The 19,451-nt window shown below is 41.9% G+C and overlaps 2 protein-coding genes across 11 annotated transcripts in view; both read left to right on the forward strand.

Annotated features, from left to right (window-relative positions):
• The window catches only part of ABCC8 (ATP binding cassette subfamily C member 8), a 57,814-nt gene extending 52,116 nt beyond the window's left edge, over positions 1–5,698 (forward strand). For all 10 annotated transcript variants that reach the window (XM_083589176.1, XM_083589170.1, XM_083589173.1 and 7 more), the window contains 6 exons: positions 125–203; positions 1,450–1,558; positions 2,551–2,654; positions 3,789–3,922; positions 4,084–4,146; positions 5,470–5,698. In XM_083589176.1, coding sequence (XP_083445302.1) covers positions 125–203; positions 1,450–1,558; positions 2,551–2,654; positions 3,789–3,922; positions 4,084–4,146; positions 5,470–5,607 — 627 coding nt within the window. In that variant the 3' untranslated portion in view covers positions 5,608–5,698. The remainder of the gene's footprint in view (positions 1–124; positions 204–1,449; positions 1,559–2,550; positions 2,655–3,788; positions 3,923–4,083; positions 4,147–5,469) is intronic.
• A 3,268-nt stretch (positions 5,699–8,966) lies between these two features.
• KCNJ11 (potassium inwardly rectifying channel subfamily J member 11) lies at positions 8,967–13,869 on the forward strand. The gene has a single exon (XM_083574970.1). The coding sequence runs from the start codon at positions 9,697–9,699 to the stop codon at positions 10,897–10,899; it is 1,203 nt and encodes a 400-aa protein (XP_083431096.1). The 5' UTR covers positions 8,967–9,696; the 3' UTR covers positions 10,900–13,869.
• The last annotated feature ends 5,582 nt before the right edge of the window (positions 13,870–19,451 follow it).

Genomic DNA, 19,451 nt, shown 5'->3' on the forward strand with positions numbered 1-19,451 from the left:
ATTCGCATGTAGCATAACTTACTACTGCTTGTGGCAATCACTCTGTACCTGTGTTTCCCATTCTATTGAATTAATATTTTCTTTGCCATTCCCATTATAAAACTGGTTTATTTATGATTTGCAGATTGGCATATGTGGCCGAACAGGCAGTGGAAAATCATCCTTTTCTCTTGCCTTTTTCAGGATGGTTGACACCTTTGAAGGTAAAGCTACATTTGTACACATCAGGATGAGTTACTATTAGTTTCATTTGTATCTGTGATCCTCCTGGCTACATTTCAAAAGAGGAGACCACATCTCCTTTTCCAGTTCCTGCCACACCCATTTCCCAAGCTGACATAAAATACTATTTGACTTGGCTGTTTGCCATCTCCGACATAATACAGCAGAGCAAGGTGGTGATCCCCCCCCCCTTTTTTATATATATATACAGAGTTACTGGTAAAAAGTTTACTTTCTGCATGGTAACTTATGTTTTAGCATGCTTGTACTGTTAAATATAGCTGTTTTTACTGATGTCAGTGGTAAAAAAAATTCAATTTTCTGCAGGTAATTGTAATATTTGAAAAGATTGCAGATTAATTATTATCTGTGTATGTAAAGATGACCTCAGAGTGTGAGTTGAGCGCCATCTAGTGGTTGAAAGCAAAAACCCTGCTCCAGCTAGAACTTTCAAAGCCTCTCTCTCCTTTAGAACTTGAGGATTCCAAAGGAGGGGGGCAATGATTTTGCCTTCAACCACTAGGTAGAGCTCAACTCCCATACTCTGAGGTCAAATTTTTACATGTACAGAAAGCCCTTTTGCAGGTAACAAACCAAATGGCCTTATTCATGATGAGAATCCAAGGCTTTTCTGGCTAAGTGACGTACTTAAGAATATAAGAACATGAGAATAGCCTGCCTGATTAGGCCAATGGCCTATCAAGGCCAGCATTCTGATCTCATAGTGGCCAACTGGATGACAGTGGAAAACCTGCAAGCAGGACCCCAACACAATAGCACTTTCCTAATCTGTGGTTTCCATACTGCCTCTGACCATGGAGACAGAGCACTGACATCATGACTGGTAGCCACTGGTAGCCCTCTCCTCTGTGGTTTTTTTGTCCATCAACTTATATGGCTTCAGAAGAGGAGTAAAGCCATCTAATTTGGTGGCAATGACAGCCTCCCATAAGAGCAATTCCATAGTTTAACTGCAGCTTGCATCCAGATACATAAGAGCCACTTATTTCAGGCATTATAACCTGGGTGCCTAAATTTCAAGTCTTATATATCCATTTACCTACAGTGAAGTAAAGAGGGTTTAAGCTGCTGTACCTATAGTGGCATCCTGAGTGAGGTGAATGAGGTATATTGCTTTCTGGCTGAGTGCCTGTGAGATAGAGCTAGAAAAATAAGCCATGTGATGAAGCATATGAACACCATTCATTTTTTACAAACAACCCACAGGAAGGATCATTATAGATGGCATAGACATTGCCAAGCTTCCCTTACAAACACTGAGATCCAGGTTGTCAATCATTCTCCAAGACCCCATTTTGTTCAGCGGAACAATACGGTAAGTGTTATAATCATCATGTAAGTAATTAGGCACGTTCGTGATTATGGCCTGCACTATCTGTCACTGTTTGCAATTTGCATGGATTGCTGTTGCAAAATCACTGCTGGCTGCTGCTGGGACTTGCTGTTCCATCTCTCAAAAGGCAAAAAGGAATGTCTTCTATAAGAAAAGGAGCCTGGATAACAATAATGGTTCAATGCATTGTTGTTTTGGATCCTCCCTGGGTCCAAAAATCACAATTCACTGGAAAGGCATTACAGAAAAGACAACTGCAGTATTTCTAGATGGATCCCTCCATCCCATTCTTTCAGTATGTTATGGTATACTGCTGGATTTTAACATGAAAATATGTGGCCAATTACTTGCTGTGTTTACCTGAACACAGCACAAATGATTTATAACACATGATGGTCTACTTAACCTTTCCCAATGATGTTTGTTACTTGGGTTACTGCAAGGCATGTACATTATGTATGTATACTGTTGTTTAGTCGTGTCCGACACTTCGTGACCCCATGGACCAGAGCACGTCAGGCACTCCTGTCTACCACTGCCTCCTGCAGCTTAGTCAAACGCATGATGGTAGCTACGAGAACACTGTCCAACCATCTCGTCCTCTGTCGTCCCCTTCTCCTTGTGCCCTCAATCTTTCCCAACATCAGGGTCTTTTACAGGGAGTTTTCTCTTCTCATGAGGTGGCCAAAGTATTGGAGCCTCAGCTTCAGGATCTGTCCTTCCAGTGAGCACTCAGGGCTTATTTCCTTAAGAATGGATAGGTTTGATCTTCTTGCAGTCCATGGGACATAGTCATAGTAAAAAACAAAACAAAGAAACCCACCCATGGTTCTCTTGCCAGACTGGCAATATTTTGTGCCCTGTTCTTTAAAGTGCATAAGATACCAAGGCAATCATTACATGTGGCTGCTTACCTCAGGTGTCAAAAAAGCTAAATGGCTTGATGCTATTTAGTTGTTTTTCTGTTTTCACAGATTTAACCTGGATCCAGAAAAGAAATGCACAGACAGTATGCTGTGGGAAGCTTTGGAAATAGCACAACTGAAGCATGTGGTGAAAGCTTTACCTGGGGGGCTAGGTAATAACTCCTTTACCTCTGAGGAAATCCAGCATTAAAAATATTGTTCGTTGAAGTTAAGCTGCATAGCATACCTTTATTGGAAGTGAAATTGTAGAAAATACATTATACGTGATGCATTTATTTTTTTCTGTCCTGCTTTGATCTTGGTCAAACTGGTTTTCAACATTTCTTCAGCACTTCAAGAAGATTCCAGGAAAGACTTAAAATGAACTGGTTCACATGTAACATTAAATCCATGGTCTAGTGCAGGGGTGGGAACTGGAACCACCCAGTGGGCCATATTGTTATCTCTCTCACTCCTCATGGGTCACATTTAGCATGTGGGTGGGGCTGCCCTGACAGTCACTTGACATCACAATGATGTCAGGTGACCCTGTTTTGCATTAAACTGTGTGCACTCTGCAAGACCCAAGTGCTGGCAATCTGAGCCAGCTGAGCCAGGTGGGCATGTCTTGACCATAGTGGCCTCACAGACTAAATGGGGAGACCTGGTCAGAAGTTACGCACGAGCCTGAATGAAGCCTTGCGCTTCCACACTCCACCTCTGTGTTGCAGCGATTCTCAACCTGTGGGTCCCCAGATGTTGTTGGACTACAACTCCCATCATCCCTGAACTTTGGCCTTGCTAGCTAGGGGTGATGGGAGTTGTAGTCCAACAACATCTGGGGACCCACAGGATGAGAAAGGCTGGTTTAGGGGGAAGGAGGCACTCAGAGATGGCTTGTCTCCACCCTCCGCCACGACAGGTAGGCTCACATGATGCAGCTGTAAAGACTTAGATAGGCAGAGGAGACTCCACACTAGCTCCTTCTCTCTTAGCATTTGGCTTCTTTCCCACTCTTCACTGTTTATTTCTTTTTGAAGCACTACTTTGTTTTTTCTCTTACCATTTCTTCCTCTCAAGTTCTTTCCTGCTATTTCCTCTGCCTGAGCACGAGGCTCGTAGAGAAAGGCCATATGTCTAAAGAGAAAACAGTACTCAAAGAAAAGTCATAAGACTTGTGAGGTGCAGGTCCAAAGGTGCTGCTCCCCCACTACCTCAACAATTGCTGTTGAGTCTTAAGGCACGTTGTCACTGGAACCCATATATTTTCACAGGTTTCCTCTAAATATTAATTTTATTCCAATCAGATGCCATTGTCACAGAAGGTGGAGAAAACTTCAGCCTGGGGCAAAGGCAACTGTTCTGCCTGGCTAGGGCCTTTGTACGGAAGACAAGTATCTTCATTATGGATGAAGCCACAGCATCAATTGACATGGCAACTGTAAGTTTCTACAGACTGTCTTTACAAATGACATGTCCCTGAAAAGGAAGCAAAATTGTTAATTTCTTCGTGTTTTTTTTTAATTAGGTAGTTTGCACACAATGTTTCTGTTTATGCATGTGTCTGAATTAACAAAAATATTTGTTAATCTGCTTATGTAGGAAAATATTCTTCAGAAGGTTGTAATGACTGCATTTGCTGATCGAACTGTGGTGACAATTGCAGTAAGTATTGTATTTTGCTGCTGAGATGCTTTTTTTGAATGTGTTGTACATTTTTAATACACCTGTAACATTATCATCAGCCTGGTCTGTTCGCTCTTGCTTCTAAAATGAGAAATTTCCTTTAATTTTCAATCAATTATATTATGTTTCTCACATCTGAATCAAGACAATTCTTCCTCCCGTAACAAAATAAAATGTTGCCAGTAAAATATTATTATTATTAACATTTCAGGGGGCTCAGTTACAATGTGTTTATAGCCATAAGATGTTTTTGTTTTAATTCAAGGAAACTCTTTGCAACAAACCAAAATGAAAATAGTCAGCTGTGATCCTGGGGACTGCCCAGAAGAGATTCTTGCCTTGGGATTTCTACAAAGCTCTTTCCCAGCAGCAGTTCCCAGATGTCTTGCTTGTGGTTTTTCTGTTTCTCAGCTAGCATGAACTGGGAGCACCATCTGGGAAAACTGCATAGAACCCACTGATCATGACCTGCTATTATCTATTAACTATTTCAGCAGATGGCATTCTGAAATTGCAGGCTTGAAGAGCATTATTTCTGTGGATAAGAGTTTTTTTTAAACAATAAATAACAAAATCACTTTCCGCCATGGCTTGGAGGAGGGGGGGGGTCACCATGCCAAGGTGTTTACGGTATGCTGAACAACTTCTATCAGTACAGAAAGGGGACAGAGGATGTTGAGCACAAAGAGGGCTAAGAAGCTCCTAAAAAGACAGAACCTTCTAAAAATGAAGGATTCTTTTAATTTATTCCCTCACGTTGTGACTATGAAACAATTAAAATACAATAAAGAGCAGAATAAATAAATCAAATTAGCAAAATCAACAAGGGAGAGATGCTTCGAACCGAGTTAAGAAGTAGATTTTAAAAGAGAGAGAGATCAAGTCACATTTCACCTAAAGCTTAAAAGAGAGGGAGCCAACTGAACCTCTTTAGCAAGAGAGTTCCACAACAGAACTTTGTTGCTTCTAGAGTAACTATGCCTTTGTGGGTGGCAAGATTGGTTCATATGACAGGAAGCAGTCCTATAGACATTCTGGCTCTCTATTAGGGCTTTTCAGGTAAAAACCAGCACAAATTATGCCTGAAAACAAATGGAGAGCCAGTCCAAAAAGAAGCTTTATGGCTGCCTTGATCAATGAAGTGCTAATTAGATTCCAATGAGCAAAGAGGTTTTTGGCAGAACTGAATCATTTTTTTTCTCATACTTGTATTTTCTAATAATCTAAAAGTATATCTATCACAGATGGTTACATATATAATTATAATTCTCATCCTATCTGTTTCATTATTATTTTTTGTAGCACCGGGTGCACACCATTCTTAATGCAGATATGGTTATTGTAATGAAGAGAGGAGTTATTCTGGAATATGACAAACCAGAGGTTCTTCTGGAACAAGAAGACAGTGTGTTTGCTTCTTTTGTCCAAGCGGACAAGTAAATATAAATAAATTAAATATTTGCAAGTGCAATTTTATTATCCATTTTATAATTCAGTAAATTACCTGTAAATAAAAAGCAATTTAATAATATAGGGCTGAGTCTCTTCATTCTGGGGAGATGGGGGTCGGGACCAAAAATGGTTTACCTTTTAAGTATGAATACATTGTCCTGCTCTGTGAATTTCTTCAAGCAGTCATTTTTTTTTAGTAATTATTGCTTGTTTTTTTTTTTATTTAACCTGATTTATACCAAAGCTGTGTCACAGTGGATCAAACTATTACAAGAACCACTAAGGTACAGTTTAAACAATGAGGCTTTTAAATAAAGGAACAAACCCACCCCTTATCTGAAAGTTATCATTTCAGATAATACCATATCCAACCATCATTTTCTTATCCCTAAGCAGGAACAGGTAATTCAAAAGGGAGATTTCATAACTGTATCAACAACATGTCCTTATGTGACCCTGTCATACAGATATGCAACACAGGTTAAGTGGACAATGGAAAACACTATAAAAATGAAAACAGCCTCACAATCATAGGAGACAACTCCTAGGAACCCTGTCTTGTACACTCATATGATTTATGCACCTGTTTCATTGACCACATGCAGACCAGGAGTCGGGATGGAATGGATGAGAATGTTTTCCACTTACATGTTCAAAGTCACACTGAAAAGTGTTTCAATTAATCAATCAATCAATGGATGTAGTACTGTTCAGGGGTGGAGGGGAAGTATTAACAATTTCCCAGGTACAAAATATATTATAACCAGTGTTGGGGATCTGAACTATCTCTGTAACATAAATACAACCTTGAGGAAAATCATGCGGGACACTACACAACAAATTAGTATTTCATACACAGGCACTGAAAATCAACTGTGCAGAGAGGCTGAAAGAAGCAATAAAAGTAACATCAATGACACCCCCTCTGAGCAAGAACCACAGGGCACTGGGATGATAGCTTCCCCTGCAGTGTGTGCCCATCTGCTCCAATATCTGAATCAACCATGCTGATCCTCCACAAAGCTAAGATTTATGCTCTTGTGCTGATCAAAGCAAAAAACAAAACAAAACCCTGTTTGAAACTGACAAAATGAAGCATTACAAAGCAAATTCTTAGGAAGAATTACCTTCATCCTAACCTCACCCTCCAATTAGTTCATACTGAACAACCTATGTAATATTTTGAAAATACTGTCCCAGAAGATTATGACCACAATTAATTTCATCAAGATCTAAGCACTTATATAATCTAATACAATATAAGTTAATGATGTGTTAATGACTAAAAAAACAATTGAGTAGCATTCAACATTTATGGCTCAGAGTAAACCAAATGAAATTACTGGACCTGAGTAAAACTTAGTTGAAGGCAAAACCCAATATGTATACCCTGCTAGATTATATATATTGCAGACTATTAATATTGTGCAAGAACCAACAAACTTCTAAAAGGCCAAACAACCTCCAATAATATAAATTCTTCTAGGAGATACTGCAATGAAAGTCTGTTGCTTCAGTGCTAAATCACAGATTACTATATTATAACATTTTTTAAAAATGGTATAATATACCTTTGCAATGTAAGCTGTTGAAAGTAGGTCTGATGCACTCTCAAAAATAAATATTCTATAGCAAAATAAGGCTGAGTTACTTATGCACCTGCACAGGTGGTGATGTTAATTCTAATAAATTCTAAATTACCACAGGTAGCAGAGCACTGCACAAATTTATAACAGAAGATTTATGTATAAAGACAGCCCCAAATGCAATTAAATACTATTTTCTATCTCCCTTTGGGGGGTGCTTCTTAATGCCCTGCAAAATACTTCAATGGATATGTCTAATGTTAACTGTTTTTACCTTACTTGGAGTATATCTGTGTGCTTGGTATATAATCTTAAAATATCCCTTCAGTGAGAGATGAAAAGAAGTGCCTGAACACTTAAAACATCTCAGCAGTCCCAAGGACACTAAAAATAATCAAGTAGCCAGAGAAAGCTCTTGAACTTTACCCAGATCTTCTGTTCAGGAAACGGTCGTGGAGAGCTTGGGCAAACCAATTACCAGTGATAATGGGAACTGTAACATTTGTTAAACAAGGAAACTAGCATTTTCACATCAAGAGACTGGTGCATAAAGGCAGGCGCGCACACACACACACACACACCTTCCTCTCACGTTCATTTTAATGAAGTTCATTCCCACTGCTTCTGAGACCAAATGGAATAAGAGAACACCAACAAGTGAGCAAATATGCCACCACCTCCCTTTCCACATTAATCTGTGTGCATTCTTCCTCCGGGTGATACACTAGAAAGGGGTAGGCACTCCTCCACTGTATAGGTCATGGGTGAGGAGCCTCCAGCCCACAGCCCAAATTTGCCCCAACACCACATGCACCTGCCCCACACACCTGAAGTTATATGTGACATCAGTTGTGGGACAGGTGACACAGCTGGATTTGCTACATGACTGAGTTCCCTATGAAGGATCAACTGTGTGGTTGATCCCTGAAGAAAGCAGGGCTGAGGTCACCTCTGAAGTGATCAGCTGTACAGCTGAGTTGATGGCCTCACTCTTGCTGACCTTGTCTAATCCTCTTTTAAGACATCCAAGTTGGTGGCCGTCACTACACCTAGTGGAAGTGAAGCCTGTAATTTAACTATGTGCTGTGTGAAGAAAAACTTTTTATCTTGTCTCCTGGCTCTTCCAACATTCAGCTTCATTGGACTGCCCTGAGTACAGTGATACCTCAGGTTACAAACACTTCAGGTTACAGACTCCACTAACCCGGAAATAGTACCTCGGGTTGATAACTTTGTCCCAGGATGAGAACAGAAATTGTGCAGCAGCAGCGTGACAGGAGGCCCCATTAGCAAAAGTGCACCTCAGGTTAAGAACAGTTTCAGGTTAAGAACAGACCTCCAGAACACATTAAGTTTGTAACCAGAGGTACCACTGTATTAGGGAACAACTCTATCCACGCCATGTTTAATCTCATATACCACTTACTCACCATTTCTCAAAATAAAAAGCCCTAAATATTGTTACATTAGAGAGAAATTGCTCCAGACTTCCTCTCTATTCTGCACTACAGTGAGTGGCTGGTATTGATAAATAAAAGAGGCAGCTTATCTGAGCAGGTGCACTGAGCAAGAGTTCTAGGGCTCTTTGCATATGAACACTTGATCCCTCCTCCCCGTCCATCCATCATGGCAGCTAGGAGGATGGGGATGTTTCACCTGGGAAAGACAAGGTTAAGGGGAGGAAGACAGATGGGCGGGGTATAAATAACTTTATTATTATTATTATTATTATTATTATTATTATTATTATTATTATTATGGAACATAAGAAGCTGCCTTGTACCACGTCAAAGCAACGGCCTAACTATCTCAGTAATGTCTACACTGGTTGGCAGCAGCTCTTAAGGGTTACAGCCAGGAGACTCCCCAGCCACACCTGGAGACGCCAGGGACCGGACGTGGGACCGGACGTGGGACAGTTAGCTGCTGTGCCAGGGCCTTGCCTAGGTGAGCGCCCAGGTTCCGTGCAACCCCGTGACCCTATGATCCCTTTTGTGCGCCCTGCTCCTTCGGGTCTTCTTGTGACTGCGCAGCCCCCCCACCATAATGGGTCTCCCTTGCGCGACAGCGCCCCCTGGCGAGCGTTCCGGAGAGTCAGATTCCCAAGCGCCGCCGCCAGCGGATTTGCCTCTGAACGCGCCTCCTCCGCTGCCGCCGGCTTCTCCAAAGCCGGCAGCTTAAGGCAGGCAGGCGATCCCGGCTTGCGGCGGGCTGGTTGGCTGCGAGAGCGAGCGGCGGAAAGCCGCCGCCTTTGCAAAAGCCGGCGAGGGCTGTGATTGGCGTGCGCAGCTGGGGGAGCGCGTCGGGCTTGCAGAGGCGGGCGGGGAAGGGGAGTCGGCCAGGGCAGGCGGAGGGGCGGCGAAGGAGGCACAGCAGCAGCAGCAGCAACAGCAGCGATGGCTCCCTCCGACAGCGTCCCCGCCGCCGCCGCCGCCGCCGCCGCCGCCGCCGCCACGGGCCGGGGGCTGTAGGAGGAGAGCGCAGGCCAGCCATGCTGTCCCGGAAGGGCATCATCCCAGAGGAGTATGTGCTGACCCGGCTGGCCGAGGATGTCCCGGATCCGTCCCGCTACCGCGCCCGGGAGAGGAGGGCCCGCTTCGTGGGCAAGAACGGCGCGTGCAATGTGGCCCACAAGAACATCCGCGAGCAGGGCCGCTTCCTGCAGGACGTCTTCACCACGCTGGTGGACCTCAAGTGGCCCCACACGCTCCTCATCTTCACCATGTCCTTCCTGTGCAGCTGGCTGCTCTTCGCCATGGTCTGGTGGCTCATCGCCTTCGCGCACGGGGACCTCGACCAGAGCACCCGCCAGCTCCACCTGCAGCCGGGCGACGCCGCCGGGGGGGCGGAGGACTTCGTGCCCTGCGTGACCGACATCCGCTCCTTCACGTCGGCGTTCCTCTTCTCCATCGAGGTGCAGGTGACCATCGGCTTCGGCGGGCGCATGATGACCGAGGAGTGCCCCGCCGCCATCCTCATCCTCATCGTGCAGAACATCGTGGGCCTGGTGATCAACGCCATCATGCTGGGCTGCATCTTCATGAAGACGGCCCAGGCGCACCGGCGCGCCGAGACGCTCATCTTCAGCAAGCACGCCGTGATCGCGCTCCGCCAGGGCAAGCTCTGCTTCATGCTGCGCGTGGGCGATCTGCGCAAGAGCATGATCATCAGCGCCACCATCCGCATGCAGGTGGTGAGGAAGACGGCCAGCCCCGAGGGGGAGGTGGTGCCCCTCCACCAGATCGACATCCAGATGGAGAACCCGGTAGGGGGCAACAGCATCTTCCTGGTCTCCCCGCTCATCATCTGCCACGTGATCGACAGGAACAGCCCTCTGTACGACGTGGCCCCCGACAACCTCCACCACCACGAGGATCTGGAAGTCATCGTCATCCTAGAAGGGGTGGTGGAAACCACGGGCATCACCACTCAAGCCAGGACGTCCTACTTGGCCGACGAGATCCTCTGGGGACAAAGGTTTGTGCCCATCGTGACCGAAGAGGATGGGCAGTACTCGGTAGACTACTCCAAGTTTGGCAACACTGTGAAGGTGCCCACCCCAAGCTGCACTGCCAGGCAACTGGAGGAAAACCAGAGCATCCTGGACAGCATCTCCTTCTCACCTAGGGGCACTATCAGGAAAAGGTCTGTCAGGTTAAAGCCCATGTTTTGCATATCCGATGAACCTTCCTGACACATAGATTCAGCTCCTGTATCAGACACAGCAAGCAAACAGGGGACCCCAATGTGTTATTCAGATTGTGGTTCCACAAGGTAGGTAAGATATCGTTTGGTGCAAGACAAATGTGTGATTCAGGACATCTAAGGAAAACTGAGCTTGAATCATCTCCCTTTGACTTTCTTCTTTATTTGCACAAACACTTGGAGAGGATAAACAATCTGAACAGAAAGTCGCCTTTTTTGAGAAATCGTTTTCTATGTATTAAGTTGTATTATTTATCCATAGATTTGATATGTTTTTAACTCTTATTATATACAAGCATCTCAGTTCCAGTACAGTAGTAAGTTAAGTAGGCTTATTAATAAAGAAATAACTTATTAGTATTTATGATAAAGAAAGAGGCTGCATACACAAGGGTGCCTGTTTACACTGCAGTGCTTTATGTCTTAAATAATTATTTAATTTAATCCATAAATAATATTGCATGGTTTATTTTAATTGCACTGAACTAGGTGATGTATAATCTTCATTGGCACTCGTTAACTTTGTAATTAAATTCAACTGGAATTAAGTTAATGCCAAAAATATTAGACAATAATAGGATATAGTAGTTGCAGGTGGGGGTTCCAAACAGGAAAATGAAATGTCTTAAGTGTGTTTATTACTCTGTCACATCCAGCCTCCAAATCCTACATAACCTTATAAGCTTTTTATTAGTGCTGCCTGCTACTGAAATTGTAGGCGCATTCAGTTTTGACTCAGTTTAATTTGGACTAAGGAATTAGATCCTTCATCTTAATTCAAACTCAGCACCCAATATTGATCCTTCTGACGTGAATAAGTAGAATGTCATTTTAAAATAGTGGACATTTTGTACAAAAATACTTTCTAAGATGATTTCTAATGTAACAGACAAATAAATAACAATATGCAAGCAGTATATTTACACACTCTGTACCCTTTAAATTCAAACCATATTTGTCAATAAATGGCAACAGCAAGATAAAGCCATTTGCTGGCAACACAATTTGCTTGCCTGCCTGTGATAACAAATCCAAACCTTCATGTGACAGCATCATCTATAAACTTGCAGTAATGTTCTTTGTTTTAATAGAGTTAGACAATACAAAAGACAGCCTAGTAGAAAGAGTGTCATTCTAGGGCTTTCGATACCCAGGCTTTCGATCTCCACTTACCCATAGGGTTCGCTGGATGACCTTGGGCCAGTCAATACTTTCAGCCTCACCTACCTCACAATGTTGCTGCAAGGAGAAAAGAAAAGAGAGAACCATTTGTACAGCGTTGAATTCATTGGAGGAGAGGCAGGATATAAAGAAAGTACATAAATTCCTATTGCCACTTATTTAGTACTGATTAATGGGGACAGCTCAGTGACTGCTAATAGAAAAATCACACTGAACCTAATTGTGGCATTTACCACACCAAAAATGATAATGGATCTCAACTGACAATCAGAGACTAAATCAGTAAATGCACTTAGATTTTAACTAATTTAATACAAATAGATGCAATCAAATTAAATCAAATTAAATCAAAATTCTTCAAACTGATCTTATTTAAGTTACTCGACTGAGTAACTATATCGAGTTATGGATCATATATGTATTAATCAAAAAAGGGGAGATTACATTATTTTACCAAATAAAACAGTGTGGGAAAAGGAACTGTAATTCCAAATGTAAAGTCTTAAATGCATGTTACATGAGCATGTATGTACCTTTTAATACATTTGCATGCTTTTAAGATATTTGCTACACAAGCAAGTAGCTGTGCAGCCTCTGCACAATATCTAAACAAAAACAGTATGTGGCATGGAATAAAGCAGCAAAACAAAGTTAATGGTTTTATATTCTGGTAACAGAAAAATTAAAAGCTACACATATTTTTTTAAAAAAACCAGTAGTTCTCAAATGCCTGTTATTATGATCACATTGTTTAATACAGTTGAGGATTGTTTTGATATCTCACCTTTATGGTTTGCTACATCTGTGTAATTTCTTCCAGCAATGTAAGTGCTCTTAATCTCCCATTTGATCTTTACAGCCTGCCTCTACTTATCCTTGTTTAATTGTAAAAATGCCACACAGATTTTGTTGATTTCAAATGAAATAAAATTGCTATCACTCCCTAAAGTGCCCTTATTCAGCATCAAAATGATGTTTGTAAGGTATACTGAAATGTAGCTTTAACATCTAGGCTGCAATTCATTAACCCAGAACACTTGGGTTTAAATTTATTTTAAACTGCTGATTGGGACAAAACAGGTTGTAATCTAATTGCACCTGTTTTGCCAATTTGTGGAATTGGTTTGCATGCTGAGACACTAGGGAGGTTGCCTTTAGTGGTACTCTAAAATGTAAGAGGTTGCTGTATTGTTGCTGAGTTAAACAGTGAGATTCTAAAACAGTTGTTAAATCAAGCATGTGATATAATTCTCTCATAGGTCTGGATGAGGATGTGCATGAGCCTATTCATGCAACTTTTTGTGTCTCCACTTGCTTGAGGAAATCTATATATTCATAGATTCCCTTTGTTCTGTGTATCATTAGCTGGGGAACACGGAAGGAGAAATTTAGAATAATTGCTCTCGGGGCCCAGTGCTACTGAGGCTGTCATTGCAAGAGACCTGGCTTTGTATATTTGCAGAATGACAGATAGCCAAAGAAACGGATAGTCAAAAATATTATGACAGACAGGAATGACATTTGGGTCATTGCTGAATTTAAAATTTCCATTCTCTTCCTGTCATATTTTAAAGAAAAATGCAAAACTATAATGACAAAATATGTTAATACACATCTTGCTTCCCTTTGTTAACAAATAAGTTGATAACTTTAGGCTGCTATCAGATATACACTTACCTGGGAGTAAGTCCCACTGAAATCAATGGGGTCTACCTCTGAGCAGATATGTGTAGGACTGCCCTGTTAATTAAACAGCAATAAATTTATTCCTTATGAATTCTGGTTACAGTATGTGTATTCCTTGGGTCCTTTATTTGAAGTCTTAATAACAATATATTAATCCTATTCCTCCCTATGCACACTTATTCAAGGTTGTTTCCTTTTTTCCCATAATATCAGAGGTATCATTGAGGAAAGCAAGTAGATAGTCAAACCATCTCTCCCCACATGTTTCAGGTCATATGTTGTGATTTCTCAGGGGTGCCTTCTCTGCCTTGCCAACTGCCTAGTTCTGTACCAGGTGTGAGGAGCATTCGGCCTTCCAGATGTTGATGAACTACAACCCCTGCAATCCCTGCCCATTGGCCATGCTTGCTGGAGCTGATGGGAGTTGTAGTTCAGCAGTTCTGAAGGGCCCAAGGTTCCCCGGACCTGTTTTACATGCTCACAATATAGGTTGGGGCTATCATTCCTTCACCTCTACCAGCTATACAAATCACTGAACAATCTTTCAGGGTTAGGAAGCAATTCCTAACTGATCTACAAGTGGATATTGCTACATGCCAAAATGTAAGCCCCACTCACTATGCCTAAGTAAGTAGCACAAGTGTATTCAATGTGCAAATGCAAATTAAAGCCAAGGGAGAAGGCTGTGGTATTGGTATGCTGACTTTGGTCAGTGGAAAAGAAAACTTGGATAACAGGGTTGTTTCAGCTAGGTCATTCCATTAGGTGGAGTAGGATTAGTTGCCTTAGATTTGGGATGTCATAAATGGGAAGCAAACAAAGTTATTTATTACTGTTGCCTTGGATACTGTGCACCTTGATGGGAGGAGAGTGCCATTCACTGCTCTCCTTCAGGCAGCAAAATGATTCTAGCCAGACCTAGAATGAGAGAAGTTGTTTTGGCGTGCAAGATGATTGTGGACACTGTGAGCACCTGTGAAGGATACTTATAAAGAGAGGCATTAGTGCTGGTGAATAGATTTTGTCACACTATATAAGGACTGGTGATGAAGGATATTTTCAAAAGCTGTCCACAGGGACTTCTCCCTTCAAAACTAATGATTTTGAGAGAAGAATAAATACAGCCCATGGGTATCTTCTGGGTGAAGGGTTTGGCCCTCATAGCCATTTACACAGAAAAATATTAAAAGGAAGGAGCCAAGTTTTTTCCCATATCCCTTGTCCCAACATTTCCCAAGCCTGGCTCCTCCCTTCTCCTTCAGATAATTCTGGGCACCAGCTCTTGTCCTCCTTAGTTCAGGTATTAAAAATCCACTAGCAACCCATTCCTGATTTCTGGGGCTGCTGCAGTCAAAGCTCAAATGGCAGCAACAACAGATGGGTTCCTTTTCCACTTAATTCAGCTCATAACCTGCATCAATCCAATCCATAAGACATATGCACAAAACCCCACAGTGTCCTTTTACATGTCCAGTGGGGAAACTGGTCATGTGAATCCAGCCTTACACTGTTTAATGTGTTGTGTTTCTACAGTTAGCATCTCTTTCTCCCCACCCCCCACCCCACCCTGGTCATTCAAAGTATTACTTTGCTGTAGCTCTTGTAACCTTATCAATTAGCTCAGTCCACAAGCCAGTTTAAGGCATACTCACCATCTTAGTTCCGTGTAAAGATGTACCTTTTTCTTCTGTTATGATGGCTTCTGTATTCTTAACCAGCTTAGTGATAGAAATTGAACAGAGGGCGTATTTGTCCTGAAACATCAAAGTGCTGTCAGCACAAAAGGTGGCAAATCTGCGAAGACTACCCCTGGCCCATTAAAAAAAAAAGTCAACTTGCTTTTCAACTCCAATTCTGTACACACTTACACAGGAGTGAGTCCCACAGAACCTGGCACTAAGTACTTCTGAGTAGACAGGCACAAAGTTGCACAGTTAGTTGATATTATTATTATTATTATTATTATTATTATTATTATTATTATTATTATTATCAGAATTGATTCAGCCTCATTTAGACCAAAATTATTTTAAATCCAGACCTTCTGTGGGTTGTTGATCAGCTTGGTTTATTCCTGAACTTACTGTATTACAACCTCACCTGTCTGACTAGGGCATGCAAAGCCCCTGTAGAAAGTTTGGATAAATGCAATTATAAATAGGTTTTATTGACTCAAATGCCCAAGTATCACGTCTCTGATAAATATATCCTCTACATGTAATGGGAACATGTCAAAGAAGGAAAGAAATATCAAAAAAATGTGCTTTAAATAAGATTGATTTAAACATCATTTCTGTCCTAAGGTTCTAATAAATGGCACGCAATTTGAATAAGAAAAATGGTTTGGAATATACCATCTCATGCTAAAATGAGAATTGGATCACATAACTTTTCATTCATTTCAAATTAATGGTCTTTTAAATGCAAGCCACAAATATGCTTTGAGGGATGTTCAGTGATTCATATTAACCTAATCTGAAAAAGCAATACAAATGCCATTGCAAGAAAGCACTAGACAGTGGTTTTATGAAACGTGGTTCTGGTGCCAAAAAAGCACACACAAATATAAATGTGAAATTAATTTCACACAGAAATAGGGTTGCCACTTCCTTTTTTCCTGTGCGAAACGTTGCAACTGAGCATGAGACGCTTAATCTCAGGGTCATGGTTTTGAGCCCCCCATTGGGGAAAAGATTCCTGCATTGCAGGGGACTGGACTAAATGAGCTTCGTAGTCCCAACTCTACAATTCTATGCTCTTTGAAGCTTCTCTCATCACAGCATTTGCATGCCTGTTGATTTTGGATTTCCGTCCATGATGCACCTGCTAAATGCAAGAGTCCTGGCAGGAGGAGGGGTAGGAGCAGTCCCACCAAAACCTTCCCCCCCACCCAATGGGTTAGTAAGTCAAGGGATGAAAAAGAATTCCAGTGAGGAGAGGCAAACACAATACAGACAAAGTTATATCAGTTTTTCATCAGCTTCTCTCAGTAAAGAAAAATATGAGCTTTTAAATCCCAATATAATGAAAGAAAAACCCAAGCTTTGCTACACTATAACTCTGTATCCAGGAAGGGTGATATATCCATGGAAGGAGGCTTGTGGAAACAGATCTCATTTCTAGATTGTGTATTTGAATGCAAAAAAGTGCTATATGAAATGCGGGGTGATCAACAATACTCACATCCAGCACCTAAGGCTGAAGACGTGGGCAGTGCCAAGGAGAAGATCAGCTATGCCAACTCTGACAGCACTAATCTATTTGGAGTGTAGGGAACTGAATCCAGGCCTATCTGTTCTCCCTGTTGACAGCAGCAACTGTCCATTTAGTTCTGTTGCTGCAAAGATCCTCATGTACATTAGATACATACTTCAAACTAGAAACGTAACTTGCCTTGATCCGTTAGATCAAGAGTGGGGCAAAAGATGGACAGTTAAACTATGCTTGGCAAAACAAGGCAGAATCTGTTGCTCTATCCTGCATACCTTATAACAACACCATGCAGAGGACCAGAGAACATCCCTCCTCTGAAAGATCTACAGTGGTACCTCAGGTTACATATGCTTCAGGTTACATACGCTTCAGGTTACAGACTCTGCTAACCCAGAAACAGTACCTCAGGTTAAGAACTTTGCTTCAGGATGAGAACAGAAATCGTGCTCCGGCAGCGCGGCAGCAGCGGGAGGCCCCATTAGCTAAAGTGGTGCTTCAGGTTAAGAACAGTTTCAGGTTAAGAACGGACCTCTGGAATGAATTAAGTACTTAACCCGAGGTACCACTGTATATGGTTGCATGGCACAACTGTGTGAGGATAGGCAGGAGTCACCTGTGAACAGTGAAGAGTTTCTCTTCCTCCAAGCAGAGGGGATAGAATGGAATCTAGGGCGCAAGAGCACAGGTACTCCCATTGCATCAGAGCTGGCAACCTTGCTCTCAGTTTGTTGAGCTCTGGCCTCAACTCAGTGGCATAGAGCCAAAGTTGGCATTTAATTGTTGGAGCCTTAAAGCTGCAGAAGTTCGGAACCAGTGCCATAAAGGCAAATCTGGCACCTCAGGAGCCCTTGAATGAGTAGCCAAGGCAGATTAAATAATGAGAAGTCAGATTTGGTATGGCCTTCACAAGGCAGAACATTTAGGAGAAAACTGAACACATTAAAAGTCTGTATCCTTCGCTGTGCATCTCCTTCACAGCAATATTTCAGCTCTGCTGGAACAAGCTGAAAGTCTGCCAACGGAGGAGGAGCTGACTGAGGTGTCAGCACACACACACACAAATTAAACAGAGGAATTTTGGCTCCACAGAATTCAGCAAGACTTCCATTATTGCTTGCTTCACTAAAGACAGCACTTCTGTGAAGGGCAGGAGGGAAATTCACAACTACTTGCCTCCTCATGAGTTACCAATGCAAAGAATCCAGGTTCAGTGAAATAAGATCACGGTTGTTCAAGCCTTTGGTATGTCCTCAAGAAGATCTCCATGTCAGAGAAGTGCCTGCCTTCAGTGAGCTGTCTCTTGGTAGCCTACTGAGTAGTACTAATAATATATAATAAACACAAGGCTTGTTTATTACATAGCATTACTCAGTTTTTATAACCGCCTTTTATTGTATCTTTTATTGAACTGTTGCCTGCATAATGCTTGTTTTAGTACTGAAAACATCCCCACAAAGGTATTGTTCATAGTAAAATCATGCATTTGAAAATTTTATATAAATTTTATTCCTGGACTGCAAGGTTCCAATGCAGGTTCCTTCCACCTCCTGCATATGAAATATTTTCATAGCATTTTCGTAAAAGAAAATCATGAGGTTCAGAATAAAGGGACTCAAGAGTTTGAGGCTGCTGTTTTTATCTTGATTATTTCATCATTTATAGAGCATTGGCTGCTAGTTGCAAGTCTTAAAAGTAAGACAAGTAAACAAAAATATTTTCTTGATCTAAATCTGCTTGAACAGATTTAATGCAACCATCAGCCTGTGAACCAGATACAGCCCTTGAATATTTTATTTTTATTTTTATTATTATTATTTGCCTCCACAGAAATCTTTTCAGGTTGTAAGCGATTTCCTACTAATGTTTAAAATTCTGAAAGAGAGTGCCATCTAGCGGATTTCCCCTCCATTACTAACATACTATCATAGAAGAAGTGGAATCATTAAAAGTTCTACCTCCCTTGGAGTTTTACCGGTAAATGGTGCAGAGACTATCCTAAATGGAAAATGACTACCCCGAAGCATGCCTTACTGAGGCATCATTCTGGGGGACTAAAAATTAGGCGGGGCAGACAATGGAGAGAATTTTCAAGCAATCCTTGCACTCTGAGCTATGGCAGCTTTGCTTCAGGGGAAAACTAGTTGGGAGAGCCAGTTGGCAAATTCAAAGCAGTAAATGTTTAATGGACTCCCTCTATGATTCTGTGTACTATTTTTGATTCAGTAGCAAGATGGGATACATGTTACTAAATGGCATGCCCTGTCCCAGACACAGGCTATTAAAAGACAAGAAGAGATCGAGAAGGAATTTATGGAGATTGCAAGCTTCGTAAATCTTCAGATGAGGGGAAACTGCAAACACCCATTCAAAGAGTGAAGCATGATCAACTTTTAAGGATGCTAAATCAGGTGTGGTGCCAGATTGAGGTATTTTAAATCAGCTACTTTCTACTTGCCTTTC

Source organism: Podarcis filfolensis (assembly GCF_964270895.1).
Source record: "Podarcis filfolensis genome assembly, chromosome: 1".
Taxonomy (NCBI): Eukaryota; Metazoa; Chordata; class Lepidosauria; order Squamata; family Lacertidae; genus Podarcis; species Podarcis filfolensis.